This window comes from Cucumis sativus, chromosome 3 (genome assembly GCF_000004075.3).
Source record: "Cucumis sativus cultivar 9930 chromosome 3, Cucumber_9930_V3, whole genome shotgun sequence".
Taxonomy (NCBI): Eukaryota; Viridiplantae; Streptophyta; class Magnoliopsida; order Cucurbitales; family Cucurbitaceae; genus Cucumis; species Cucumis sativus.
Window position 1 is genome coordinate 10,150,408 of NC_026657.2, and position 27,086 is coordinate 10,177,493.

General features: G+C 32.1%; 3 protein-coding genes across 4 annotated transcripts; 2 read left to right on the forward strand and 1 right to left on the reverse strand.

The window, feature by feature from the left end:
• The first annotated feature begins 3,863 nt into the window (after window positions 1-3,863).
• LOC101222771 (sugar transport protein 13) lies at window positions 3,864-6,023 on the forward strand. The gene is made up of 4 exons (XM_004134403.3): window positions 3,864-4,138; window positions 4,243-4,568; window positions 4,647-4,771; window positions 4,851-6,023. The coding sequence occupies exons 1-4, from the start codon at window positions 4,006-4,008 to the stop codon at window positions 5,791-5,793; spliced, it is 1,527 nt and encodes a 508-aa protein (XP_004134451.1). The 5' UTR covers window positions 3,864-4,005; the 3' UTR covers window positions 5,794-6,023.
• Window positions 6,024-10,706: 4,683 nt separating this feature from the next.
• LOC101223008 (sugar transport protein 13) lies at window positions 10,707-17,161 on the forward strand. The gene is made up of 5 exons (XM_004134404.3): window positions 10,707-10,982; window positions 11,538-11,863; window positions 14,952-15,076; window positions 15,172-15,463; window positions 16,146-17,161. Exons 1-5 carry the CDS (start codon window positions 10,844-10,846, stop codon window positions 16,842-16,844), a joined length of 1,581 nt encoding a protein of 526 aa, XP_004134452.1. The 5' UTR covers window positions 10,707-10,843; the 3' UTR covers window positions 16,845-17,161.
• A 417-nt stretch (window positions 17,162-17,578) lies between these two features.
• LOC101207461 (long chain acyl-CoA synthetase 6, peroxisomal) lies at window positions 17,579-26,407 on the reverse strand. 2 transcript variants are annotated; one of them, XM_004134094.3, is made up of 24 exons: window positions 26,209-26,407; window positions 25,936-26,099; window positions 24,487-24,547; window positions 24,323-24,400; window positions 24,131-24,202; window positions 23,967-24,048; window positions 23,730-23,835; window positions 23,567-23,643; window positions 23,329-23,373; window positions 23,107-23,193; window positions 22,456-22,545; window positions 22,257-22,336; window positions 22,062-22,155; window positions 21,860-21,948; window positions 21,687-21,775; window positions 21,327-21,456; window positions 21,107-21,225; window positions 20,488-20,611; window positions 20,317-20,403; window positions 19,773-19,876; window positions 19,556-19,641; window positions 18,335-18,421; window positions 18,154-18,240; window positions 17,579-18,059 (listed from the first exon to the last, which is right to left on the reverse strand). In XM_004134094.3, the coding sequence occupies exons 2-24, from the start codon at window positions 26,051-26,053 to the stop codon at window positions 17,964-17,966; spliced, it is 2,088 nt and encodes a 695-aa protein (XP_004134142.1). In that variant the 5' UTR covers window positions 26,054-26,099; window positions 26,209-26,407; the 3' UTR covers window positions 17,579-17,963. The 2 variants fall into 2 exon arrangements, with proteins under 2 accessions (XP_004134142.1, XP_011650983.1); XM_011652681.2 differs by lacking the exon at window positions 26,209-26,407 and having other exon boundaries at window positions 25,936-26,183.
• Window positions 26,408-27,086: the final 679 nt, after the last annotated feature.

Consider the following 27,086-nt stretch of genomic DNA (forward strand, 5'->3'; position numbering starts at 1 on the left):
AACTTACCTAATATTAAAATATCCATGTATCATCTAACTTCAATTTTGTTACATCACCTAATAGTTAATTTTCTTTAAAAGAATGTATTATTGTAGCCTCTTAATTGGCTATATGCACTTTTATAGAGATTAAAAAAATGGGTTTTGAAGTTTAAAATTATGTTTGTTTTTCTCATTAGTGGTGTTTGGGGCTTCTTCTTTTGCAGCTTAGGTCCAACGTTGCAAATTTGAAACTCAAGCTTATGCATTCTTTTGTTATTTATTTCTTTTCTTTCTTTTGTAGTTAAATATACGTAAGTTTCTTCGGAAAATTATATCTAACAAATATAAAAAAGATTTTTTTTCTCAAACTCTTATTTGTTAAAAAAAAAGGTTAAGATTTAGGTAGACAAATATATCAAATATAAACATGCAGGGAAGACAAATCTAAACAACCAAATATATTGTCCTAAGTGCTAATTAATCACACTACATAGCTATTTTTTTATTGAGGCTTTTTTGTTTTCAAAATTTTTCTAAAATATTACAAAAATTTAAAATTTTATTGGCTCCCTTTTTAGCCTGACATATACTCTTACTGCTTTGAATAGAGAAACTATATGCAATTATGCCTAAGCATTCATGTTGTAACATTTACGTAAACCTATACGCTTTCAGTTCTAGAAAATACCAATATTAAAAGAAATTGTATTCTTGTTTAGATTTAAGAATTAAATAGACATAACTTCCAATGCGCAATAACTAAATATTAATTTATGTTAAATTACAAATTTGATGTTATCTAAAGTTAAAATTTTGTTCATATGATCTTGAAAGTTATAATTTTACAAAAACCTCATAAATATTTCATATAATTTAATAAAAGAAACTTTTGAATATAGAAAAAATTAAAATTATTTATAAAACAGAGGCAAATCTATCCAATTTTCAGTAATTTAATTAAATTCTTTTGCTATATTTTTCTATTCATAAGAATTTCTTTAGTTTTATCCAACCAAATTAACTAAATTATAATTATAAATTATATAAATCAAATCTTTTAACTTTCTTCCAACAATGATGACGTTTACATTTAACATTTTCATTTTAAACAAACCTAAGATACAAATTTGAGTCTCCCAAGAAAAAAATATACTTTAGGTATTTACTTATGAGATAATTTTGAATCAAAAGATATGCTTTTATCTCAAAACTTTTAAATCATTTACATACAAATTGCAGAAATGGCTAAGATAAAATCTTTACAAATTAGAAACTAAAATAAACATACTGTTGATTGCAAAAACCGTCTTTAAAAAAGTTGCAATTATACTTTTAAATATTCAAATTTAAAAAAAGAATAAAATTTAAGCTTATTCCAATTTTAAAATCCAATCGATAATATAAATTTGAGATTCATGATGGTTTGTTGGTTTAATTAATTCTATAATTATTGAATATTTAATCTAATTTTATCCCTGTTGAAAGTTTAAAAGTCCAATGGTTAATATTGAAAATTTGTTATATCAATTTGAATATGTAATTGCAATTATAAATTTGTGTTATATAACCTAAAATTAAATATATGAATGTGTGTTGAAAATTTTAGATTTGGTCAAATCAGTGGCAAGTCGTAAAAGTTTAAAGAAGAAAAAAAATAAAAAGTATATATACATATTTTCATTTCATAATTTGGGTGTGAAAGGAAATTTAATTTGGAGAGAAAGGGAAAAAATTAGGTGATGAGTTACAAAGAGAATTTTTGCAGTTTCATTATAGAAGATGATGCATTATAGAGTGACGTAAGTTTCATTACAAAATTAAACTATGTTAATTATTAATTAGGGAATGCCTCTAATTAACTAAGTTATACATTAAAACGTTTTAAATTTTAACATTTAATTAAGTTAATGTTTTGAATATTTTTATCCCACACCCAATTTTGTATACCATGTATAAGGAAAATCTATCATATTATCAACTTTTTATTTGATGAACAACTCTTGAAGTTATTCTCATAATCTGTCATCGGTGGATTTAACATAGGTTCAACAGTTCGAGTCTCTCCCTCTCAACTTTGTTAACTAAGTTATACAGATTTCAACTCTCTCATTTATATTTTTGTTAGAAGATTCGAACATTTGACTTTTTAATTAAAAATATACATAATATGTGAAATTATATTTATGTTTGGTTGCAATATTTTATCTAAAATGATAATAAATAAGATTATACTTAGATCGAGAGGAATGTTGGAAACTTCCATTTGCATTTATTTGAAGAAAAAAAATGCTTTAAGTGTTGACTAAGGAGCTCCTCCACGTAGTGAGTATTTGGATTGAGATTAAAGTCATGGCTTTTGGATAGGGATTTTCTCCCTTTTTCTCCATGTCATTCCAACGTATTAGATTTTATTCTTTTGAGTTTGTAATTTGAAAATGAGAAGTGATATGTATTATAGTAAAATAAATCAAAATATTTATAAAATATATAAAAATATTACGGTTTTGTTTACCGTATCAATGATATAGACTAATATAAATTGCTATTTGTGTGTTTGTTTCAATTATAAATTAGGATATTTTGTTATATTTATAAATATTTTGTCATTTAAAATTATTTTTCTACCTTAATTATTATAAATTTATTGACACCTTCTTTAATAGTAATTTTATCTTTGTTCGGTCTTTTAAAATTTATATTTGTTTTCTCACCATTTTAGAGGCTCTTTTAATATTAATTCACAACACATTTGAATTGAAAGCTAATTCCTTTTTTTAAAAAAGTTATTTCATCTTCTAGATTTGATTTTTCTTCAATATTTTTAAAAAGTTAGATAATATAACGTAAAATTAAAGTAGTCTTCGTGTTCTATTAAAGAAAACAAAAGCAAACCAATGTTTTTATTGAAAGTCAATTATATTAGTGAGTTTTTAGAGATCATATTTACATTGCTTTTGTTAAAATTATGGATGAACTATAAATTTTAGATGTACATGAATCACATTAAAAAGTTAAAAGATAAACATTCCAACTTGCAAAATTCAATGTTAATTTTTTTTCCCTTCCCCAAAAAGGTTCTCTCCAAAGTATTCTCTCTTTCTCCCTCTCATCAATCCAAATTTTCTTAAAACAGGATCACCATTCTAAAACCTCTCTAATTTATAACTAACATTAATTAATAATATCTCTATTTTCTTTATAAAACAATTAATCCTAGAAAATTAATAATTTCTAATGTTTATTACATTTATCCTAAAAAGTAGTTAACTAAAAATTATATCCCTTAAATTGTATTTTCATTTCTTTTTTTTTTTCATACAAATGTAAGACTCTTGTTGGATGATATAATATTAAACCTATCTTTATCGGTTAACTTAAATTTTTTTATAAGTTAATAATTTAATATGGTATCAAAACATGTAGTTGTTAAATGTTTGGAAAAGAAAAAAGAAATTAGGTATATTTTGTACCCAGTAGGAAATATTCAATTGTTTTTAAAAAAGGAGGGTTGGTTATATAAGCTAACCTAACCATAGTACCTTCCTTTGGGGTAAAAGTTAATTAGACTCAGACCATACATTTTGAATTTTGTTTGCTGAAGGTTTAGTGGGTTTAATTGTAATGGTTAAGAAGGTTTATGCATACAAACTTTTTGTTAAAGAGGTTAACATCTCACTCCATTTATAGACATAAGAGATCAGAGAAGAGGGATTGAAAAGATAAACCACAACCAAATTATTAATTGATCGAAAGTTGGAGGACTGTTTATTAATTTATTATTTTTACTCAAAGAAAATAAAAAAATGGGATGCTCTAAAGGACAGTTATATAATCCATGGTTAGCCAAATTAGGCCTCAAATTTAGCACATGCAGAGCTGGAATCATCCCACCCAATTCAAGTCTCGGATTCTACCATTTGTTGCTCTATAAAGATCTTTTGATTTCACCTTATCTCATTAATCAAAGCACCTCAATATCTCCTTATCCCACACTATATTTTTCTTCCCTCAACTCAAAACGGGATGCCGGCGGCAGGGTTTTCGGTGGCTCCGTCCGCCGTGGAATTTGAGGCCAAGATAACTCCGGTGGTTATCATTTCTTGTATGATGGCCGCTACTGGAGGCCTTATGTTCGGTTACGACATTGGCGTTTCCGGTACTTAATTAAATTAATTAACTAGTTTACTCTTAATTTTTTCTTTACTTGTGTTAATTAATTCTTTTAATGGATTTGATTGTTAATTCGACATGTCGGAACAGGGGGAGTGACGTCGATGCCTTCATTTCTTAAGGAGTTTTTTCCGGTAGTGTATGAAAAGACTCAACAACACCAAGGAGACGACAACAATTACTGTAAATACGATAATGAAAACTTACAGTTGTTCACATCGTCTCTTTATCTCGCGGCGTTAACCGCCACATTCTTCGCTTCTTACACCACTAGAGCTCTCGGCCGGAAACAGACCATGCTTATCGCCGGAATTTTCTTCATTGTCGGAACCATTTTGAATGCCTCCGCCGTTAGCCTCCTCATGCTTATTCTTGGAAGAATCTCCCTGGGTTGTGGAGTTGGATTTGCCAACCAGGTTTATTTTCTTCCCTTCTTCTTCTGCTCTGTGTTGCTCTGTTTTGGCTTTGTTCTTACTCTTAATGTTGTAAAATAGGCGGTGCCGTTGTTTCTATCGGAGATTGCACCGACGAGAATTCGTGGAGCTTTGAATATATTGTTTCAATTCGATGTTACCATCGGGATTTTGTTGGCAAACCTTATCAATTACGGGACATCCAAGTAAGCAAATTAAAAAATTCTCTCTTTATTTGAAATGTGTATAAAATGTAAAATTAAGAATTTTGAAATGATACGACAGAATTGAAGGAGGATGGGGATGGAGGGTATCATTAGCACTGGCTGGCGTTCCAGCATTTCTATTAACGCTTGGAGCAATCTTGGTTGATGATACTCCAAATAGTTTGATCGAACGTGGTCATTTGGAGAAAGGAAAAGCAGTGTTGAAGAAAATCAGAGGAACAGAGAATGTTGAGCCAGAGTATTTAGAGATCTTGGAGGCAAGTCGCATTGCTCAAGAAGTGAAACATCCTTTCAAAAACCTCCTCATGCGCCAGAATCGCCCACCTTTAGTCATTGCCATAATGTTGCAAATCTTCCAACAACTCACCGGCATCAACGCCATTATGTTCTACGCTCCAGTTTTGTTCAACACGGTAGGCTTCGGTAACGATGCGGCTTTGTACTCTTCTGTCATAACAGGAGCCGTCAATGTCCTTTCTACATTGGTGTCTATTTACTCAGTCGACAAGATCGGGCGACGGATGTTGTTATTAGAAGCTGGAGTCCAAATGTTCGTCTCTCAAACCATCATTGCAGTTCTATTAGGCTTAAAACTCCAGGATAGCGCTAATGATATGTCGCGTGGGATGGCGATTGTGGTGGTGTTGATGGTGTGTAGTTTTGTTTCATCTTTCGCATGGTCTTGGGGTCCACTCGGATGGTTGATTCCGAGTGAAACTTTTCCATTGGAGACTCGATCGGCTGGGCAAAGTGTGACAGTTTGTGTGAATATGGTCTTCACTTTTGTGATAGCCCAATCTTTCTTGTCAATGTTGTGCCATATGAAGTTTGGAATCTTCTTGTTCTTCTCTGGTTGGGTGTTGGTAATGTCGTTGTTCGTACTGTTTTTGTTGCCAGAGACAAAGGGTGTTCCCCTCGAAGAGATGACAGAGAAAGTGTGGAAGCAACATTGGTTCTGGAAGAAATTTATGGATAACACAGACACAAAGGATTCCGTTTAAGCATTATATAACTAAGCTAAGGTGTATTGGTTTTTTATGTCCTTTCTAACTTTCATTATTGTGAATGAGCGTGACACGTCAAAGTCGTAGGCATGTATTAATTTTTTATTGACGTATCTACATTTTCATCGATATATCTACATATCTATGAGTTTAACATAGAGATAAAGATGTTATTTCATAAGAAAAGTCGATGAATACAAATGTCATTAGAATGAGTACAATATTTACAAAATATAAAATGTTTTCACTTTTTTTCCTACTTAAATTCATTCCTTATTGATATTTCTATTGTTATTTTAAGTAAAACGTATATTGACATTTACATTTTCAAACTTAATCATGGTTTGAGCCAGTAGAATCGAATAATAATTACAGAAGGAATTTCTACCATATGTGGTTGTTACTACACTATCTTTACACGTATTTGATATTATATTAGAGTTATCATATGTTGTGAATTGCAATACCAAATCATATCTTCACAAATCTTTTTATAATAATGTCTACTAAATCTCTATATTTGTAAAGTTTCTAAAATGTCCTTAGACTTACAAAATAATGTGCCACAATCCACCACTTTCAATAAATCCTTCAACTTTCTATTTTCTTTTTGACATGATTTTGTCACTAACATAATAAAAAAAATGATTATGTTTGTCCTAAATTAATGATCAAAATGATATAATTAGATGGTACATGCATGTTTAAAAGGTGTAAAATTTAATTGGACTAATTAACTAGAACAAAACTTAAAAAGTTTAGTGGCTACTAAATTCTTTTAAAATTGGAGTAGTTAGACCCAATCCTAAAATTGTAAGAACATTGAATTGTAATTTATCTTTGTTTATAATTTCGTTCTTAAACTGTTCTTCTTAAAATGCTAACTAAATTTCAAAGGAAAGAAGTAGTTTTGGCCAAGTTGGCCAAGATTTTTAAAATGAATCAAATACTACAAAATAAAAATGGTAGTTTTGCATTTTAAAAAAAATATGAGTGGAAAAACATTTTTTTATTTAAATATTTTTATATTTAAAAACAGAAAATCATATGAGATAAATTGATCAGAATCTGTTTAATTATTTTATGATAAATTTTATTTTTTCTAATTAGTACAAAAAAGGAGATAGGAAATCCAACTTTGATCTAAGGAAGACAATGTGCATAAATCTATTTTAATTTACATTCTTTTATAATAACTTGTGTGTATATGAGCATATTTTTAAGTGTCTGGTGATAGAAGAACTCTTAATAAAACTGCAAACCCAATCCTTGCAAGGTTAAAGCTCAATGAATAATAGTATTGACTTTTTATAAAGGTTTTGTCGGTTCATAAAATTCAAATTTTAAAAACCAAAACTATTTTATCATACAAATTTCGAAAAAGAATTAAGACGAGATAAGCATTCAAACACGTTAACATACGTAAAAAATTAAGATTATATTTACACGCTTTGTTTGAAATTATATTTCTTAACAATTATGTTTATTACTTTGGCCAACTTTTCAGAAGAAAAAAATGGTTGGAATCTTCGCAATAGTGAACTAAAGAACACCCTTTAATCTCTAATTACCAAAATAAAATGAATAATGAAGTAAAGGCCTATTAGTAACTAACCATTTCATTTTACAGTTTCTTTTTTTTAGAAAATCATTATTTTTTTATTATATTTTCTTGGGTAGATTTTGAAAATAAAAAATATGTTTCTTAAACAATGAAAGAAACTCTTGAAAAGTAGGAAAAAAGAATCAAACATCTAATATAAGTAATATAGGAGTTATTGGAGTTGAGATCTTCATTTGGGTAGTAATTTCTCGTCTTCTTCTTTATTTTTCGTAGATATGGAAAATGCTCGATCATAGTTTACTCTATTAAGACACCATTGACCATTTCTCTAAAAAAAAATGATAATCATAATAAAGCATATAACACACAGTCCACTCACCCACCCACACTCATACGAAAATTGTATGTGGTTGATAAATAATTAGTTGTATGGTTTTAGATCACCTCAATCTCCAACCACATCGAATACATATGGTCTCACATTCAAGAAATAGAAGATTAAGTTCAATTTTTATTTTATCAACTTTCACATATAACGATAATATTTTAAGTCCCTCGAAATTATATAAATATTAAACACTTTTGAATGGTTCAACTTTTATTATTTAGAAGTTTAATTTCTATAATTACTGTTAGTTTCAGCGTACAATTTTAATATTTAGATAAATTTAAGGACTAATTTTTTATGATTAAATGTTTTAGAGTGTAATTTTATCTACCATCAGACACAACCAAAATTTGCAATTTGCTCCAAGAAATACTTAACCTATATATTTTCAAAATTTTATGCTAAAATAAAAATTACATTGTAACAAATGGGTGAATATTAACCACACTTTTTTTAATCAAATATAAACTATATTATTAAGTTGCTAAAAGAAATATACATTACTAGAAAGAAAAAAAAAAAGTGCTACACCACACTTACCTTTATGGAAACTTAGAAAGTTGCTTGATAAATTTTTTTTCATATATATATATATATATGAGAAATAACAAAAAAAAGAATAAAAATTCAAGAACATATATATTCATCCATCTTTAGGACAAATACTTCGTGTATATCTCAAAATCTTAACATATTAGTTCAAGTCAATCAACTTCATAAATACAGATCATTACGACTTAGAATACAAATCTTACTCTTAAAATTTTTAGCTTCTACACTTTGTCACTCTCTAACTTAAGGCATATTAGAATGTGTACTCTAATATGGACAAAACTTTCTCTTTTGTAGACTACATTTTCTTCTCTTTTTTAAAAAATAAATTTACTATTAATGTCATGTGAAAGTCCGACAAGTTTTTCTTTTATCCATATTTTGACTACAAGGATATAGATTTATCAACATAGTTGAAGCTAGAAGATAAATTTCATAAGATTTTAAATCTTACCCTCGTATATAAGTAATTCCAATTCTACATGTTCTAACTTTAAAATTAACTTTTTCTACAATTTTCAAACGTATTCATGAAAATTAAATTCATGTAAAGTAGGATTAAATGTGTAATTTTAATCCCCAAAGCTTTTATCCACTTTGATGTTATTAGTGGGTAAGTCAAATCAAGGGTGGATAAACCTAGTGGTAACCTAATAGTAACACAACACACTAACATTGATTCAAGGCTTACAATTACTTGTGATTGAAAATTATTCTCATCCACCAAATATACCCAAAACCAAGTATCCAAAAAGACACCAAAATAAATGGAAATTGGGAGATTGTGCCCTCAAATAATTTAAAACATTTTCAACCAACCCATCATAGAAAGTTCCATTTTCAGCAAACCAATGATCTTCTTAAGAACTTTTTTTTGTTTGTTTTTTTAATTTGCTCCACTTAATTATGACCTACAAATGGGCCCCCAAAGCAAAACGTGCAATATGATATGAAGCATTAATTTTCAATTGAAATTAAACAATTTCGTGGGGAAATCTCAAGACTCAGATTTTGGTAAGCTATGAAGTGACGTCGACCACCAACCTTTTTTTTTCTTTTTTTCTTTTTTTCAAATTAATCTAATGAAATTCTCCTACTAAGAGGTGCACATAATCATTGTTTGGTTAATGCGTTGGAAATTTATTACAAGAGGTCAGAATAAATGTAAAGAAGTAGTTGCACATGTGGATATATTTAATCCATAATTAGTGAACTTTTATCTAAAAATTACTAAAACTTGTCTCGTCGTGACCTTATGACTCCACATTCCACTAATTGGTTTTCATTAAGCTGACTTAGAGTCAGTACGGAAATAATGGGAGAAGAAAAAAATTAACGAAACCATGCAACTAAAGTGATAACCTGTTGTTGTAGTCCATCAAACCTTTCAATGTAATAATTTGAAGATGAAAAGAGCTTTCACCGTAATAAGACTTAGGAGGTCATGTATTATTGTTAGAAATACATGTCAACTTATTTTACAACATTTCAATTCAAGTTAGTTGTCTATTTTGGTAGTTCGTTTTATTGATTTAGTTAAACTTGTCAATTGCCTTTAAATTTTTAGACCAATATGATTAAAGTAATTTAAATTAGGGTCGTAAATGTTAGCTAATATAAATTAGATTTACCTTTACTCATTAGCTTAAATTTTTTTAACATATTTATTTTATATCTTAACTCACTAACTTAAACTGTTGGATCAATCGGTAATTTAATATGGTATATCACAGTCAATAATCTAGGGAGGTCATGTGTTCAAATTCATCTAATATTATTTACCTTCCCTTACTAGTTTAAGTTAATCTTTTGGATCAATGGGTGATTTAAAAATGAATATATGGTTTAACTATCCTAGCTTTAAGAAAAATGTTCTTTACCAATTTTGAGATCAAAAGTTCAATTATTTTTTCATTAAAAAAAACTTACAAAAATGAGTAGAGTTCATCTAACAATCTAACATAGTAGACATAGTGTTCATACTATCTATCTTGAAGCAAGAGATTCTTAGTTACACCCCACAATTTTACTATAATCTTAGTCTTTTCTTTTTCGATCAAAGTTTTAGTATCATACTTGCATGAACAATTTATAAAGTTTAATGTCTATATATGGTTCTAGTTTGAGAATGCAAAGTTCAAAGCCATTGAACAATGCTTAGAACATAAAGATTTTAATCATGTATAAATTTCATATAATCTTGCCTTGCCAATAGTGATCAAAATGAATCAATTATTTATGAATGAAATTTTATTAATTTATGTTGCCACGTGGACAAATCCTGGCGGAGGGCACGGGCTGGCGCTGGGCATTCGCCTTGCCTCCTGACAAGTGCAGTCCGATACTATTGTCCCTCAGCCTATAAATTCCTCACGCCATTTCACACTCCACACACCAATTTCTCCTTTCCCTCTTCTCTCATTTTTTCTTCTTCTTGAATTTTCCTTATTAACCATTGCCGCCTTTTCTTCCGGAAGTACTTTCCTTAAGATTTCCATTAATTAAGTGATCGTGTTTAGTAAGAACACAAAGTCGCCGTAACCATGCCTGCAGGAGGATTCTCCGCCGTCCACAAGAATGGCGGAACAGAGTTCGAGGCTAAAATCACTCCGATCGTCGTCATTTCCTGTGTAATGGCGGCAACCGGCGGTCTCATGTTCGGCTACGACGTCGGTGTCTCAGGTCACTACTCAAACTCTCTCTCGCTATCTCGATCTCTATCTTATACATTGATTAAGAACACATCACGATTTCAGTTGTCAGGAATCAGGATGACGTTTCTTTCTGATTTAGTTTGAAATTATCATCAATATGAATTCAAATCTTCTCGGATCTTCGTACACGGTGATTTTATTATTATTTTGCAAATCCTTAACTTATGGCCGTTTACGATTAAGTCGCGATGTACTTGATTATATCACCTCATTGTCAGTCGCCTTCTTGTGTTTCTTTCCTCTTGATCAGTTTTTTATTAATCAAAATTCTGAACGAATGGCTGCTATACTATTACGATTGATCGATCGACTGTGTGTTCTGCTATCACGACTGTTACACACTACATTTTTTGTGCCATAGACTAGCCTAAAATTACAGAAATATAAATTAGCCTAGAACATTGAGATATTAATTTGCTAATGTATAGAACAACGACGATGTGCTTGATCGATTATTACTCTACCAGGTGTGACTTATTACGTTTTTCTTTTAAATCAATTTTTGGTTAATCGTTAAACGTAGGAGGAGTTACTTCGATGCCGGATTTCTTGAAGAAGTTCTTTCCGGTAGTGTATCGGAAGACACAGCTGAAGGAAGAAAGCGATAGCAACTACTGTAAATACGATAATCAAGGCCTTCAGTTATTTACATCGTCGCTGTATTTGGCCGGTTTAACGGCGACTTTCTTTGCTTCCTACACCACCAGGAAGCTTGGAAGAAAACTAACGATGTTAATTGCTGGCGTTTTCTTCATTATTGGAACCGTGCTTAATACCACCGCTGAAAATCTCATGATGCTCATCGTCGGTAGGATCTCACTTGGCTGTGGAGTTGGCTTCGCTAATCAGGTATATGTTTAATTTACAAGTTCTGATTGGCATTAGATATGATCGGTTAGTGGAATATAAACAAAACATCCAAATTGCGTCCTTTTGTCTTTAAAATTTTTTAATCCAATATGAAATAATATTTCACTTCAACATTACTTTACATAATGTTTTTCTTACAGTAAAATGAAATAAAGATAGGAACCACTATAAATTGAGTTGAGTACATTCTTTTATATGTTATTGTGGCGTGGAACATTTATGCTCGTGTTTTAACTTTTCGATTTTACAAAAACATTTCTGTGACGAACTTTTATGGTCATATATTTTTACAGTTAAAATACCATCAACATCTCTAGATGTATAGGTATTTTAATGAGCAGGTTAGCTATAGTCATTTTATGATAACATCAACTATGTGATAACGTTGAATTTAATTTCCAAACATGTGTGGTTTCGTTTATATGACATATATTATCTGATAGGTATAGATATATATTGAATATATCTTTTGGTATTTCTTTTAGTTCAAGAATATTTAAATTACTTAAGAGTTTAAATATATAGATTAATAAATGTTTATGTCTACATTTTGATATTCCTAAGATACGAGGAGTAAAATATATTTTTAGTTCATGGAGTTTAGAATTTTTATCTATTTAGTCACAAAAGTTTTAAAATAAGCATTATTAATATTTTAAATCTAGAAAATGATTTTAAATGATCTCTAGATCATTTAGTTAACTAATCAACTGTTAATTTTATTTGGAAAATAATCTATTTTGGCTAAAATTCCTTTAGTTTTCTTTTTTCCTTTCCTGATTTTTGCTGATTTGGAGTATTTGAGAGTTTAATATATATATTTGGATTTTTCTCAAATTAAAAATAATTTCAATTATTATATTTAATTATACACGGTCGTGGAGATATACCTTTATCAAACTTTTGACTAAGATCAAGTGTATATATAGGTCATGAAATATATACACTTATCTTTTGCCTGCAGAAAGATATACACTTATTTGTTGTCTTATATAATTCTTTTCTAGGTTTAATAAACCTAAGTAACAAGATCACATGAATTCTTTACACCCTTTCTAAATAATATAGACCTTTCAAATCTAGAAAACAAAAATGAGCTTAGTTCAACCGCAATTGTTATTTTTATTTTAAAGTTGGTAGATTTAATTTGTCATTCTCGTTCTATTAATAGACTTATGAACATTGATCTAAAAATTAAGTATGACTCTTTAAATTTCAACTAAACATTTCTTTTTTCTTTTCTTTTTTTCTTTTTTCTTCTTTTTAGTAAGATTAAGAAATTTGAGAAATGTTGAATAGAAATGCCCTATTACATAATAAATTTACAATCCATAAATTCATTACTATCAATTTAAAATTTTATTTGAACACAAATTTTTATGATTGAACCAGCTATTAGACACTCATCAAATTTTGAAGACTAATCTCGTAAAATTTAACCTACAAAGAAAAAACACATACACAAGAAAAAAAAGTGAGACAAATATTTACACATTTTTATAAACGTAGAAAGGAACTCGTTGCCCACAGAATAGATAAATAAGCAAACATGTCATAACAAGATGAGACGATGTTGTCTAGATAGCCACAACATTTTCGCTACTTGTTCAAAGAACGTATGTGAATTTTGTTTCTATTTCATTATTAGCTTTTAACAAAATTTAGTTTATATAATTGAGATGTAAAAATATGTGCATATGATAGTTTTTTGTTTTTTTAACTATTATTATTAATTAGCATGTGCATATATTATTTCAATCTCTGTCATTTTAGTTTAGAATGTATATATGGTTAGTGTTCTTTATCAAATTTTGAAGTTTACATGATTTTTGTTCCCAATTCATAGTTCATTCCAGAGAGGTTAAATTTTATCCATATTCCTTTTATCTTTGTTAATAATGGGTGGTATTAATTATATATTATAATTTATTTGAAAAGAGGGTGGCAGAGCTGGTGTAGTCTGTAGACAATAACATAGTGCTGTTGTGACCAATAATTTCTTTACTACTCCTTAAGATAATTTTTTCTATAATATATATTAAAAAATATATAGTAAGTGTAAGACCAATTAGAATCAGCAAGTTTAGGTATAAGGAAAATAAAGACCAAAAATATAATTGAACTTTTGAAATGAAGACCCATTGGAAGCTTGTGAATTGTAAAATAAAGTGTCTTTTTCTCTTTATGGCCATTAATATAATTTCACATGAAGCCGTCTACGTCACCCATTTTTATTTCTTTCTACACCTTTCCTCAATCCTTCTTTTTTTTCTTCTCTCTTTTTGTTTTATATTTTTCTCTTCACCCTTTTTTTTTATGAAGTATTACTAATAATTTTCAAACATCACTTTCTCTCCCATGAAAAATTGTCAGAAATAGCTTCTAATAGATCTTATCTTGTAAAACTAGCACTCCTTTTAAAAATCGTTTAAACATCTTTTCTCTATCGGTCTTTAGATTGACTATCGAGATTTTTCTAAAATATTAAAAATTTTCAACTTGTCTATTGTTTTGGCCACTTAAGATTTTTCAGGTACATCTCAATAGACATTATAAAAGAAATATTACTTACTTTTAAATTTAAAATTTTGGCATAAATATATGTTTTTAAATTTTACACATAAAAAAAGTTATTTAAGATTTGAATAGATTTGAAAAATTGTTAATTTGCTAGATACTCAACAACCCAAAACAATGGTTAGATTGAAAATTTTTTATGTTTTTGAGGAATCTCGGTGGTTGAGATTGAAAAATTATGTTCAAACAATTTTTAAACAAATGTGCTAATTTTACAAGGCAAAATAGCTATTTCATATTTGTGAGAACTTTCCATGTTGATGTCCTTTCATTAGCTCTTCACGATCTATATGGTATCTCCAACTATTCAATATATAACGCGCACACACACACGTATTTAATGAAACTATATTTTAATAATCTTTTAGATCAACTCTTTTAAAGCTAAGATTTACATAGCTATTTGTTAAATTTGTAGATGGTATGTCTATTAGCTCCAATTACCTTCATCTTTCAAACTAATTACAATGGAAATCAATATGTGAAACAGGCAGTTCCATTATTCCTTTCGGAGATCGCCCCAACTAGAATCCGTGGAGGATTAAACATACTATTCCAGCTCAACGTCACCATAGGCATTCTCTTTGCAAATCTGGTCAACTATTTCACTGCTAAGTAAATTCCCTCTTGACTAAACGAAGAAACATAGCACAAATTTTCATTTCAACGTAAAAAGTAAGCCTTTTTCTTTTCTTTTTTTGTCTATACAGAATAGAGGGAGGGTGGGGGTGGAGGCTGTCGCTGGGTTTGGCCGGAATTCCCGCCGGCCTCCTAACTCTGGGGGCTTTGATGGTGGTGGACACTCCCAACAGCCTCATAGAGCGTGGCCGTATGGAAGAAGGCAAAGCGGTGCTTAAAAAGATACGTGGAACTGATAATGTGGAAGCAGAGTTCTTGGAGTTGGTAGAGGCCAGCCGTGTGGCTCGAGAGATAAAACACCCTTTTAGAAACCTACTCAAGCGGAGGAACCGCCCCCAGCTCATCATTGCTGTTGCCCTCCAGGTTAGTATCATACATTACCGTCCAACTCTTCCCCAGAGATATCATTCTAAGTATCTTGCTTGAGCTATCTTTGTATTATTGCAACCACATCCGATATTTATATGACATTAGAGGTTCTATTTCAAAACTCATTCACAAGGATCAAATAGGTAATTCATTTATATATCTTATTAGGAATGAGGTCTTCCAAAATAAGATAATAGTATTATCTTTTCCATACGGACTAGGTCAACTTTTAAATTCTTTGTATATCATATCTTAGTTGATCGTGTGACCAAGTTCCGTAGGAAATGACTAAAGAGTATGGGAATATACGTGGGTAATAACCATCCACCATATGAAGCCTTTTGAGTAAATGTTAGCAAAACAAATTTGTGTTTTCAACTCATCTTCAAAAACGATCCAAATACAAGTTATATTTGATCTTTGAACTTAGGTTTGAATTTACTTGTAAATGAACCGTTCTCATGTTGGTTTGCCTTCACAACTCAAATTAGTTTTGAAACGTGATATTACTTTCGGGAGTAAAAGGTAAGGACTTTAAAAAGAATTTGTAGTTCTCTCCCTCCTTGAAAATCTAGATTACCGATTTGTATTTGGATTTGTTATTGAAATTCATCATTCTAGTTGATCTAGTTGATCGTACTGATAGCTCACTAAATCCTCGTCTTCTTCCAAACAGATATTCCAGCAATTCACAGGTATCAATGCGATCATGTTCTACGCTCCGGTCTTATTTAACACACTAGGTTTCAAAAGTAGTGCCTCTTTGTACTCCGCTGTCATAACTGGAGCTGTCAATGTCGCCTCGACAGTCATATCAATCTACTCCGTTGACAAAGTCGGACGCCGGATGTTATTACTTGAAGCCGGAGTACAAATGTTCATTTCTCAGTTAATGATCGCCATAGTTCTAGGAATCAAAGTTAATGATCACTCTGACAATTTAACCAAAAGCTTTGCAACATTAGTTGTGGTCATGGTTTGCACCTTCGTCTCTTCATTTGCATGGTCATGGGGACCACTAGGATGGTTGATTCCAAGCGAAACATTCCCATTGGAGACTCGCTCTGCCGGCCAAAGCGTGACCGTTTGTGTAAATTTGCTATTCACATTTGTGATAGCTCAAGCCTTCCTCTCGATGCTTTGTCACTTGAAGTTTGGGATATTCTTATTCTTCTCCAGTTGGGTTTTGATAATGTCGGTATTCGTGTTATTCTTGTTGCCAGAGACAAAGAATGTACCGATTGAAGAAATGACAGAACAAGTATGGAAACGACATTGGTTTTGGAAGAGATTTGTAGAAGAGGACGAAATTGAGGGACAGAAAAGAAGTGTGAAGAAACATAGTAATGGCTTTGAACCTTCTCTCGAGTTGTAGTAATGATTTAAAATTTCTTGAAGGGTTTCCCTAAATGGTAGAAGGATTAGGCACCGAATAGATATTATAATGGGACAATAAATTAATGAGGTTCAAGCTCTTTTTCCCTTGGCTAGAAGAGTGGACTTCTTATGCATAAGAGCATTTTTGCTTCGGCCTCAAACGAAGGAATGATCTTTAATGTCATGGAGCTCAAAACTTGCCTGAAGATGGGTTTGCATTTGTAATGATACTAATAAGTTATATATTAATTTGTCATGTCTATTTTATACTTGAAATATTGAACCATTTCAATTACATCCCAAACTTTACCTATACTTTCCATGCATGAAATTTAAAGATTTTAAACGCAAAATGTACGTATTTTGAAAATAAAGTTACATAAATGTTGCAAAAGTGAACGTAAACTGACTTGAACGATTATTGATATCAAAAAAATGAAGTTAAATTAAGGTTAAATTGCAAATTTGATTTCTATAAAATTAAAAAAAAAAAGTTAAAATTTAACCTATGAATTTCATCATTATGGAATGATAAGACATCATAATTAGTTTATATGGTTTGATAAAAACCTCTAATTCGACAAAATCTTACTAAATAGTTTGAAATAGGATAATTAAAATTATCTCAACCAAGCCTTATAAACGTACAGCAAGTTCTTTCTTCATGGTAACTACTTGCAATTATTAAAGTTGAGAAGGCTTGAAAAAGGAGTAATGTCACACATGAGCAAAAGCATAATAATGCTAACTTAATTTACTCGAAGCTGAAAGAGGATTTAGAGTAACCAAATTTATTTAATTAAATGAATATCATAAATTATTCCAGTTTGTAAAATCATAAATGATCTGATTTCCATCGTCCTCTTTCCTTGGCCAAACAATCGGATACTTAGCAAATGGTATGTTCTTCGAGGAGATGTCAGTGGCTCAACACTGATGTTATGGTACAGCAAGAAGAGCACCATGTAACAAACAGAAGGTGCATGCTCCGATCTCATAGATCGATTCTAGGGGGCTCGTGTTTTTTGTTTTCAAGATCTTAAGAGATTCAACTTTGCTATAATTTTTTCAAGAAGAAGATTAGGGATGAAGAAAGACTAACAGTTTCTCCAGTTTGCTACATTTTCTGGGAGGATGAATCTGATGAAGCAAGCTCAGCGTACATATTGGATATGGCATTGGCAAAGTATTCCTTGGCTTGGGGTCTCTTGATCTATGGAAAAAGAAAAGGAATTCGCATATCAGAAAATATCATGATAGTATAATCGTTCAACGATCTCATGATAATGTCTACATTCGCCACTTGCCTTAAATGTAGGAGTGAGAAGACCATTCTCCAATGTGAAAGGCTCGTGGACCAAAGTGACAGCTTTTGCAAATTCGAAACCTCTCAACTGGAATTAAACAAGGGGATTTGTGTTATATATATTATTGCTGCGAGAGTAAGCAAAATTGCATAACTGAATCAATAATTTTTTGCTTGCTTGCCTGTGCCTCTCTTCCAACGGCATCCATGTCCGCCAATACTGCGGCCCTTGCTCTCGGGTCATTGCAGAGTTGAGCTAAATCATTATACTGCACGTAAATTGTTAGACAAGCACTGTTTAGAAAGACAAGGAAAAATGCTCTCGGAAATTGAGTGGATCCATGCAAAACTTGCGAAGATTATGCAAATACCCTATTAAATTTGTATTTTTTGCATAGAAACAACGCCTCTCAAAAAATAAATAAATAATACATGTACATACAAAAAAAAAAAAAAATCCCCCTGCATGAAGGGACTTCGACTATGCAAAATAACTGTTGTAGAGAAGTTATAAAATGTCTTCTGTGTGAAGTCTAGATTTGTATATAATATATAATTTTGCAGTAGCCTGTAACTGATACCATATTAATCTCCTTCAATTTTTTTTTTGCTTTGATTCTATTGCCTATTGGCTATCTATAAATGGAGATATTGGTGGAACGTGGAACTTGGAAGTTAGAAGAAATTTGCTTGATAACGAGTCTCAATTCTGGAAATTCTTCATTCTTGGGCCCCTCAGATGGTGGTGATAGTCTTAAATGGACTCCTGACATCAATGGCAGCTTTTCTACGATATCTACTTTTCTTAATTTAACCAAGAGATATCACTCCATTGCTGCTCCTTTGATGCACCACATATGGAAGATTAAAATTCCAAAAATGTGAATTTTTTCTTATAATCGCTCCAAAATAAATTCCAGCACACTATGCTCAGCCCCCCGGTGTGCTGCCTTTGTTTCAAAGATGAGGAGATCCTGCACCACTTATTTTTTCATTGTCTCTTTACTAGGAAAGCTTGGAACATTTTGTTTATAATTTTTTATTTGGAGTTTTGTCTTCCTAGTAAGGTCGATAGTTGGATGCTAAAAGGGCTTGACATTAGAGATTATAGTCCAAAAGGAAACATCTTATGAAGATGATGTGCTACCCCGTCACTTTTGTGGTGTGTTTGGAAAGAAAGGAATAGTATAACTTTTTAAGATGGCTATAATTCTTTTGATTCTTTTTTGGACTGTGTTGCAACACACGCTTCTTGGTGGAGTACGAATTACACAAAGCAACAAGCCCCTAGCTGAACTAGTCATAAATTTCTCAATTGCCCAAGAGAAGTGCTCATTTCCAACTCAAGTTTAGAATGAAGGTAAATGTATAATATTTCTAAGACTAAGACAAACTAGCGTTACCTTAATGCCTTCAGAAGAAGCCCATGCTTTCAAGGTCTCCACATCAACTGAGACTACAGCTACCAGAGATGCATTAAAGCTATCACCTTCAGGAAGGTGGAAATAGCGTCAGTAATCAAGGGGATCCACGTCATGGTAGCATGTATAAGGACCAGTCATATTCTAATCATGTGAATAGACAAAAAGGTTGAATAGATTGTAGAATTTCATTTCTCACCGTAAACAAAGCATTGTGCGACAAACTTGCACTTCGCATACACGTTTTCAATTTTCTCTGGTGCAATGTACTCTCCCTGTGCCAACTTAAAGATGTTCTTCTTCCTAAGAAAAAGTACAATAATTTGAATAAAAGAAGTCAATCCTTCAATTATAAAGATGTATAGGAGATTTATTTACGACCGTTTCTCAAAGAGAAAAGATGTTACTTCTAGCTAATGAACCCGAGAATATAGGATAATTATGTAAATATTAGTTGTCAATATTTGGTGTTTATTGTCTTTTTTTTCTTTGTTGATGTAGGTTTTTCTCTAATATAAGTAGTTCTAGGCTGTCACATTATTATATAACAAAATATTATTACTCCCCAGTCTCCAAAATAAATACTAATCAATTCATGGCGTAAAAAGTATATAAAACCTCCAGGCAATTCTTCAATGACTTCAGCAAATTTCAGAACTTTATTACAGCAATCTTTCAAATAATTAAGTCTGTTCTTATTCTATGAGTTGAAAAGCGATGAAAGGTGGAGCGATATAGCTCACCTGTCAATAATCTTTAAACGACCACCCTGCATCCACAATCCAATGTCTCCCGTATGGAGCCATCCATCTTCGTCAACAGCTTCCCTCCTGTCCAATTCAAATCATTATTCAAACTATAAAGTACTCGATGAATTAAAGACATTCAAAGAGATGAGCAAAGGAAATTGTTACGTCTGCACTTCATCTTTGAAATAGCCCTTGAAAACAAGGGGACCCCTGACACAGATCTCGCCACGAGAATAAGGCTGATCATCAGATGTGTAATTCATCTCTGGAACATCCACGAGCTTTATTTCTAAAACAGAAATGAAGGACAATTTTTAGCACAGACTCTGAATAATGAATAGAAGAATTACAGTGAGCTTGAAAAAGGCCAAAGAATCAATGGCACGAATTAAGTTACCCACACAGGGGTGCAAAACCATAATAAGTTACTCTGCACTAATTGATATTACATTTATTTTATCTTTGTGTGGGAGAAATTATCCAAGGAGAAGAAAGCAATACCGCTGGCATATTTACACCATTGAATGTATGAAAAATAAATTAACACCTACAATTTCACCATTCATCCAGTGGTTAGGAAGGTAACAGTCATATTGAGTACTTTTTCTTTTTTAGACCTACAACTTCAAAGCCATTTCCCAGAAATTGAATTTAATGCACATAAGAATTTCAGTAAAATAGCAGCAGAGTTAGATGCAATCGTTAAAAAATATCCGTGCATTCATCACCAACAAACTCCTCAAGCATATCTTAAATGACTGAGAAGCTCGTGTCAGTTGCTTACCACAAGCCGGATTAGGAGCCCCAACATGACCACAAAGGGTGTCGTCTGGATCCATAGCACTTATAACACAAGAAGTTTCTGTCATTCCATAGCCTTCAAATACTACACCACCAAAGCAGCTGTGGAGCAATTACATCTAATTCTTCAGAAACTGGAAGAAATCTGAAATAATATAACCGTCTCCTAAATTTAACTGTGAACCAAAATATTAAAGACTCACATCTTTAAAAATTCCAGTATATCAGGAGACAACGGTGAAGCACCAGATGCCAAGACACGAACTCGTCCTCCAAGCTTTGCCTTTATCTTATTAAACACCAATTTATCCCAGAGGGGAGATGGACTTTTTCCTTTAATAGCAGGATGCCCCAAATACAAACAATAAATCGATTACAAGATTTTGAAAATACTAACACATAAAAGGTGAAAATGAAAATGTCGAACACAAATGGATGCAAGTAGGAACTGATAAGCAAAATTTATGAAAATTGAGAACGGCAAGGACAAGGACCTAAAAGGCACTAACGCAAACACAAGATATGGATGCAACACAATACAAACACATTAATTTCCATCGTACCGTTCATTATTGCTTGTCTTTTGGAATTGTAAGCTGCATTGAACAGTCTCTCCTTCAGCACACCAGAGGTCTTTACAGCATTAATAATTCTGTTCACCATGTAATCAACTCAATGACAAGAGAAGCATTGTATTTTCTGATTGATCAATTAACTTTTGATGCATGATCTTTACCCAGCATATATTCTGTTATACAGCCTGGGAACACTGCAGAAGATTGTAGGTCTTAATGCAATCATATCATCCATCAATTTCATATTGTCCTAACACATGTATAGAAGATCACATCAGGTTGCCTCAAGTAATGAATGAAATCACTCTCAAGTTCATAGTAAGCTCAGTACTCAATGAAGTTAGTATAGATATAGCTTCATACCCCCTGGTAAAAACCAACAGCAACCCCAAAATAAACCGTCGAGACCTGGTTAGCCCGTTCATATATATGTGCCAAAGGGAGGTACGATATGTAGCTGATAATTAGAATGTAAATCAGTGCAAACCAAACACATCAATAAAATTAGACGACAGTGTCACATTACTGTAATGTAAAAGTGAAACACCCGATGCTTACACATCTGAGGGGAAAAATTTCAAAGCAAGAGAACATCCAGCAACACTCGCAATTAAATTCCCATGTGTCAATACAGCACCCTGGCAAGATATTAATGTGAACATAAGAAAAATAACCTTGTTAGGTGTGAAAGATCAAGTCATCATTAAACAATGTCAGCAGCTTCGTGCTCAGATAGAAGAATTTTTAGAAGTTATACCTTTGGGGTCCCAGTTGTACCACTCGTGTAGCAAATAGTTGCAATGTCATCAGATTTTGGAGGGCAAAAAGGCTGGATGTTAGTGCTACCCTGGAGGAAAGAATGTCCAATGACAGGATAACTTTTTAAAGAAAATGGAGTAAACAGAACGGTACATCTAAGAAACCATAATCATACCCCACCCCACCCCCCACCCCCCGGTTGTTGATTTCATTGATCAATAAAAGAATTCATTTCTTTTAAAAACAAAAATGGTAGGATATATGTGGGTAGTAACCACAGGGAAAACCCATGCTAGCAAAGAAATATGAAGTTGCATATTGCTTCTTTTATCACCATGCATCTAAGAAAGATCCAGCAATATTTTTGTGGTCTCGAACTAGGGCTCTTCACTAATGTTGGAACGTGAACCATTGATAACTCATTTCGTTTCCTTTGGGAGTTTTATTCCTTTTCATTATCTCAATGAGTGGTTTTTGAAAAATATACAAATATACATAGCTTAATAAAGAAGATGCAGCCCCATAGGACTCACGCAAACGGCTAACCATGTAGCTTCTTTCTTATGACATCTTGGGAGGACTTTTTCAGTTTTTCCTAATCTTATTTCCTTCTCCTTTCCAATTATATCATGGGAAACTAAGAGCTTACCTGACTAAGCAAACTTGCATACGTTAGAACCTGCACCCCTGTCGATGATGGAAGTGATGGTATTTGATCATCTACCCCACCTACAACCTACACATTTTGGAAGCTAAATTAATTAACTAATTGTAGGTTGTAACAAACAGCCGGATATCAGATCAAATTAAGATCAATTGGCCGGATATTATATCAAATTAAGATCAATTGCAAACACACTGTGATTCATACCACAATCAGCCGTACGGTTGGAATTTCTGACAAGAAGCTTAGTAACTGCGAATTAAAAGTTAATTAATAATGAATTATTTCCTGAAGTCAAATCTCCCATCAAAAATCAAGAATATAGCTGAGGCCAGTTTCTGATACTATGAGAAACAGGTCCTGCAGCAATGTTATTTCTTTTGAATATCAAAATCAATTTCTAAGAATGCAACAGATCGACTAAAATCTCAAATGTTTCACTCACAGAATTCAATGTTTGAGGAACACAAAATATAACTTGTACAAGAGCATGATTTACAATATACTTGACCGCATCAGGACCTGTAAGAAAGAAAGAAATTCAAACACAACACCAAAAGGGGAAATTTTCAAAATAAAAAACAATATCTAAAAGAGAAATGACAAACCAAGAGTATCGTATAAAGGAACTGATATGTAAGAATATGCTGAGCAGGCGTGGTCAACTACAAGCCACTCAGGTCTATTGATGAAATATAATCCAATGCAAGATCCCTGTGCCAAGGATACCCACAATAGTTAGACAACGCTAAAGAAATAATAAACTAAATATTATTCTTTCTTATCTTTTCTTTTTCTATAGAAAAACTAAACATTATCATAGCTTTAGGCATTCAGTCACTCACCTTTGGTATACCATGATTTACAAGGCCAGAACCTAATGCTGTCCGAGCAGTACCTGCTTCTCCATATGTCATCCATTTGTACCTTAAACAGTGAGGATTTGTCACAAAATATGGAAAAACCCACAGCAAAAGAATTAGAAATTCAACGGTAGCATAAAACTCACTCTCCAACTGTTCCATCACATCGGATTCGGGTACCTAGATATTTATAGTCTCTATATACATCAGTTGAGCGCCTAAAGTGGAGAAAGTAAAATCACAAGTCAAAAGCTATATAGATAATCAATATTAGCAGTAAACAAAGAATACCAGTTCTTTGTGTTCGGAAATGAGATAGATGAAGTAAAGATACTCACGTAAAGTTATCGTGCAATGTACCAATTTCCGGATGATCAGGAAATCTATCCACAAGCTTCAAAGGAGAGCGAGCAGATCTACCACGAGGAAACAAATTATCTTTATGAAGCATAGTCATGCAGAAAGGGCAAATCAAATTCAAAGAACCCATTAAAATCTTTACCTATATACATTCCACTTTCCAGTCTGCAATTTCTCTGGAAGCACAACGCTGTAGCCATCCCCTGCTCAGAATTAATAACTTTGACAATGTCAATCAAGCATGGAGAAGAAAGAGGACGATTAGTATAATATATCAAATATATTTACAGAAACAGGGTACAGCATTTCTCATTTCCTCATATTCGATGATATTAGACATGGAGATGGTCCACTAAAATTGTCTAAACTTGTACATCATAAAAACTGTGGCTCACCACCTTGATCATGCCTTTTGTTTAGATTCTGATTCAAAATGGTTTTTGATTTTTCTCTAAATACCAACTAGAAAATCCCAACCTATAGCCCAATAGTCACGAACTGAAGCTGAATATTCTTGCAACAAACAACAATCCCAGAAACTCTACTACTAAATGTAGAATCTTCGCTCAGTGCATTCATATACCATAAAATGTAAAGGAAAAGGTCGTTAGTCATAATTTCTAAATTGATATAATTCCTTCCCGAAATCACCACGTTCTTCCAATCAGTTCCAATTCCAATGCAGCCTGGAACCAAAGACTTCAACTACTTCGATAAAAGAACTGCAACCTATTGATAAAGGATGAAAGACATCGCCAGAATTGAGATAGAACTTGAAAAAAACAATCCGGTCACTTCTAATTTCCAATTTGAAAGACTCATCAGAAACTCGATAGTGCTTCCGGGCTATGGCCAATAAAGAACCATGTGTCCCCACAACTTACATGGTGAGTTTTTAAACTTTCCTTTTCCATTTGTTCTTCAGTAACTAGATCCTAGCGATAGTAGTTGTTATCCCCCCGTTCAAATAATGTTTGGCAGCGTCTAGATCCTATGAAGTCAACCATATTAATCACTAGCACTGAACCTTCTGCCTTGCGACATAGAGAGAAAAAAGCAATGTGAAAAATAAGAACCTCATTCGTATGCATATCAATCCGTACAAACCTCTTTCAATTCAATCAATTTTGAGCTAGCTCGAATGATCGAAGAGTAAATGAAAAGAGAGGAATCGTGCACAATCAACAACGCCCCCAACCACACAGACATTGAGAATCTCAAAAATCCAGACTCGAAAAATAAGAAACTCCCTCAGCAACGGGACAAAGCAGAATCAACGTAGAACAGACACAACAAGTGTTCAAACAGCCAGCATTTAATCAACATTCGTTGATACCAATGCGTTTGGGCAAAAAACCATATCTCCTATGGCCCACGTTTACTCTGATTGGCTGCGAACAACAATAAAAACGAAAACCAAGCCAATAGTCATATCCTCATCGGCTATAAAACGTTACAGATCCCTAGCTTTTCATAGGAAATTATTAAACCACTCATAACAAAATACGCCAGTGAGATTTTCACACATCAAGATATAAAATGAAGAACAACTAAGCGAGAGTCAAACAGAAAGAGAGAGGGAGGGAGAGACCGCTAAAAAACTCGCCAGCAGTTGCATTAAGCTGGAGCTGAGAAGAAGAGAATTCGCTGGCGGGAACAAGATGATCCTGAATGGCTTGTATCCGACGTCGAGCCGCTGAAGAATCCATAAGCACGCAAAGATTTCAATCCGCCACTCCCAATCTAAGCCGATCACTATATAGAAAAAGCAAAGTAGAACGAGAATCCTAGTATTCAATTGAATTTCGTCGATGAAGAAAAAAGGTAAAAAGAACAAAAAAAACATTTATGTATATACACTTGCCGGATAGATTATTGAACAGGCACGCATCTTTAGGTAGATGACGGTACAATGACGGGAATAGCGATCCGGATAATAGCTTTCTGATTATTTTGAAAAGAAAAATTAATCGTTCGATTATCCACAAACAGAAGCTGTGATCCGTATGATGAACAAGAAAACAAATCAGTAGAAGGAGACGTGAACGTAAAACGCATTCACATTCGATTGGTTGAAATTGTAGTTGAGTTTGATTTTTCGGTCAACTTTCCATTTCGGAATTTTGCCTTCCATTACTCCGTTTGATCAAAATCCTGCGGCCTTCGATGCACTCTTTTTGCAATTCAATTTTACCATTAAATAAATTATAGCAAGAGAAAACAAACTTGAACCATTGCTGCGAATTTGTAACGATTTCCATTTCGTATGAATACAATAATCAATTCCAAAATATTGGCGGTCCAATCTTAAAATACTTTTGGATAAACTTTTGTACATTCATTACCTAAATTTTTGTACGTCCATCTATTTTCAATTTTGCACCCTCTCGAAAAATTGGTAGGTAACAATTTCAGGCTTATATTTTTAAATTTGTAAAAATTTAAAATAAATATTCAAAGTTTTACTATTTTATGATAGAATGAACATTATATTTTATAAAGTTATTGATTTATTTATGTAACAGATGTCATCAAACTTGTGAGATCATTTATATAATATAAATTAAATTGTTACAAAAATTTAAAATATGAAAACTAAATTATTATGTATAAAATTTATGGACTAAACTATCACAATTTTGAAAATTCAAATATTAAATTTATATAAATAAATTTTTTATTAACTAAATTATTACCTCTACCTAAATTTAGATGCATTTACGCACCTCATTTGAAAAAAAA

Bases quoted from the DNA above. Each gene is read 5' to 3' on its own strand.
- LOC101207461 (XM_004134094.3), bottom strand. From the start codon at position 26,053: ATGGATTCTTCAGCGGCTCGACGTCGGATACAAGCCATTCAGGATCAT. The intron at 24,049-24,130 runs GTGAGTTTTATG...TCACTGTTTAAG, and splicing joins TGTGATGGAACAGTTGGAGA to GTACAAATGGATGACATATG. The intron at 22,156-22,256 runs GTAAGCATCGGG...TCTAATTATCAG, and splicing joins AAATTTTTCCCCTCAGATGT to CTACATATCGTACCTCCCTT.
- LOC101222771 (XM_004134403.3), top strand. From the start codon at position 4,006: ATGCCGGCGGCAGGGTTTTCGGTGGCTCCGTCCGCCGTGGAATTTGAG. The intron at 4,139-4,242 runs GTACTTAATTAA...ATGTCGGAACAG, and splicing joins TTACGACATTGGCGTTTCCG to GGGGAGTGACGTCGATGCCT. The intron at 4,772-4,850 runs GTAAGCAAATTA...ATGATACGACAG, and splicing joins ATCAATTACGGGACATCCAA to AATTGAAGGAGGATGGGGAT.
- LOC101223008 (XM_004134404.3), top strand. From the start codon at position 10,844: ATGCCTGCAGGAGGATTCTCCGCCGTCCACAAGAATGGCGGAACAGAG. The intron at 10,983-11,537 runs GTCACTACTCAA...CGTTAAACGTAG, and splicing joins CTACGACGTCGGTGTCTCAG to GAGGAGTTACTTCGATGCCG. The intron at 11,864-14,951 runs GTATATGTTTAA...TATGTGAAACAG, and splicing joins GAGTTGGCTTCGCTAATCAG to GCAGTTCCATTATTCCTTTC.